The sequence below is a fragment of the Homarus americanus genome, unplaced genomic scaffold (genome assembly GCF_018991925.1).
Source record: "Homarus americanus isolate GMGI-L3 unplaced genomic scaffold, GMGI_Hamer_2.0 scaffold4328, whole genome shotgun sequence".
Lineage (NCBI taxonomy): Eukaryota > Metazoa > Arthropoda > Malacostraca > Decapoda > Nephropidae > Homarus > Homarus americanus.
This window is the reverse complement of record NW_024739893.1, coordinates 10,089-12,594: the sequence shown is the minus strand read 5'-3', so window position 1 is coordinate 12,594 and position 2,506 is coordinate 10,089. Positions and strand designations below refer to the sequence as shown.

Genomic DNA, 2,506 nt, shown 5'->3' with positions numbered 1-2,506 from the left:
ACTCTCCCTTCCTTTAAACCATCTCTTAAAAAATATCTATTGTTTATGTATAAATATTTCTTGTAACACCTACTATATTTACAATACCTGTTTTTATTGTACCATCACAGCCGTTTCATCGGAAATTATCATGTAAATAGATAAGTAATTACCATTGCAATAAACATAATTACCAAACTAGACATAATCCTGACAGCTCTGTCCTCTTGTTCAACCTTATTACTGTACAACCCCTGCTCCCCCATTATACTAATGTTTTTCAATTCCACTATAATTTATATATATGTAAATAAATTAAAAACTAAACAGAAAAAAATAATAAATAAATAAAATATTAGAGTGATAACATTGGTAACATTATTAGATGTTCTTATTACCGCTATGCTATTGTACTATTCCAGATGATAATAAATCTTACATAATACTTCCTTGAAATAAATGTATAGTATATATCAGGTGCCTAAAAGAGAGCTCAGGTTCTCAACTGTTAATATTGTTATTATTATCCACTCTGTATCTGTGTTTTTCTGGCTAAATGAACTGTTTCAATTCCATTCAATTCAATTCAATTCAATTCGAGGTTTTTCGTGGGGAGTGGGAGAAATACGACAGGTGAGATGAGACAAATATTACCACTTTGTTTACTACATGCACGTTTGAGGGTTGACATATAAGATTACTGGAATTAAACGACACCATTGGATAGAAATGGCATTAAATATCTAAAATCCTGAGTTATTTTCACTGGGGTGGGTCATGAGAAAGTGTTTGGGGAGTGTGAGAGGTGTAGTTAATTCTGGCAGTGTTTGATCCATCCAAGTTCTAGCACAGTGCTGTTTGTCGGATATTATAGGTTAACCATGACAGTTAAGTATCAAGACATGCATTTTTTTTTAATTTTACATATTTAGTGTATTATATGACGCCATGAATATTGTATGAAACATAAGAATTCACGAAATGAATATATGAATTTTAGGTTTTATTTACATTATTTCTTCCTCAAACTTAAATGATGAAAAGGAGGCTCAATTTTTATATGAAGTTTTATTTTTTAATCATTAGATTCAAACGCGGATTAGTTTAACATCGTGCATAGTTCATAAAATTAATTCTTCAAGTGTTCCATTAATTGTTCTTACACTACACTTGGTAATTGATGTCAGGAATGGGAAGTTGGCGTTAATCAAAGTTATTTTCACAGTCGTTTAAGTTTTATTATTACTACACAAGAATCACGAGACACAAACTGGCGAAGAAGAGTTCAGGAAACTTAGTATTGGTGTGTCTCATTTCTTTATGATTACATATATTTTCCATAACTTCCATCGGAGTTACCATAGCCGCCTCCGCCACTAGAACCAGAATAGCCATTTCCGGCACTGGAGCTACCATAGCCGCCCCCGCCATTGGAGCCACCATAGCTGCCTCCACAACCGGAGCTACCGAAGCCGCCTCCGCCAATGGAGGCACCATGACCGACGTCGCCACAGGAGCTACCATAGCCACCATATGCACCTCCACCACTGGAACCACCATAGCCGCCTCCGTCACTGGAGCCAGAATAGCCACTTCCGCCACTAGAGCTACCATAGCCGCCTCCGCCAGTGGAGCCACCATAACCGCCTCCGCCACTGGAGCCACCATAACCACCTCCTCCACTGGAGCCACTATAGCCACCTCCGCCACCGGATCTACCATAGCCGCCACCATCACCACCGTGGCCGCCACTGTCATCTGGCATGGCGAGGCAGGTCACGATCAAGAGACCCACAGCCAAGGAAACTATTACCGACCTCTGAAATAGTCAAATTATTTCATCATTAGAAGCATTCCCATCTTAATATAAATTACCAATGAGTTAAAAAAAAATCACACTACGCAAACTCAATGACTCGAATGATTATGATAAAAATGGGAACAAAATTTCAAGCATATATTAGTACTTGTTACAACAGTTGATTACAGGGACGGATCAGGAAATATTAAAATGGGGAGTCCTAGAAGTTGAGGGTGGGGGGAACATGGCGAGCAGAGCGAGCCCACCCAGTATTTTTTTTTTTTTTTCGGGGGATTGGAGGGGAGGATGTTGTCCGCCTCCCGATAAATTTTATTGAAATCTGATCAATATCATGGGCATTTTGAGGCCATGTGCATTTGATATTAGGAGATATGCTGTGGGCAATAGCAATAACTTTTTACTCTACAAAAACGCCTGAGTACAATACTGCATTAAAGAACAAGTATTGGAATTTTCGGATGAAAAGGGGGTCTTTACTCGAGGATCCCCTTGATCCGCCCCTGGATTATAGAACGTTACTAAAGATAATAGAGGCAAGGAGTGGTTTACTTGTGATGAAGGCCGAAAAAATTACTTTTTCTTTTTAAGTGGTGAAGCTGAATATTTTTAGAAACAAAATAAACTTTACCGTAATGACTCTAGATATTATTTCTTACTGTTATGACAAAGAAATCTCAACTCTTATAATTGTATCTCAACCTTAAG

At 37.9% G+C, this 2,506-nt stretch overlaps 1 protein-coding gene across 1 annotated transcript; it reads right to left on the bottom strand.

Moving 5' to 3' along the window:
* Positions 1-1,303: 1,303 nt before the first annotated feature.
* On the bottom strand, positions 1,304-1,798 carry LOC121875019 (glycine-rich cell wall structural protein 1.8-like; the record flags this gene model as incomplete). The annotated part of the gene is made up of 1 exon (XM_042379374.1): positions 1,304-1,798. A coding segment is annotated over one exon (495 nt), but the record flags the coding sequence as incomplete, so codon positions are not given.
* Between the last annotated feature and the right edge of the window lie 708 nt (positions 1,799-2,506).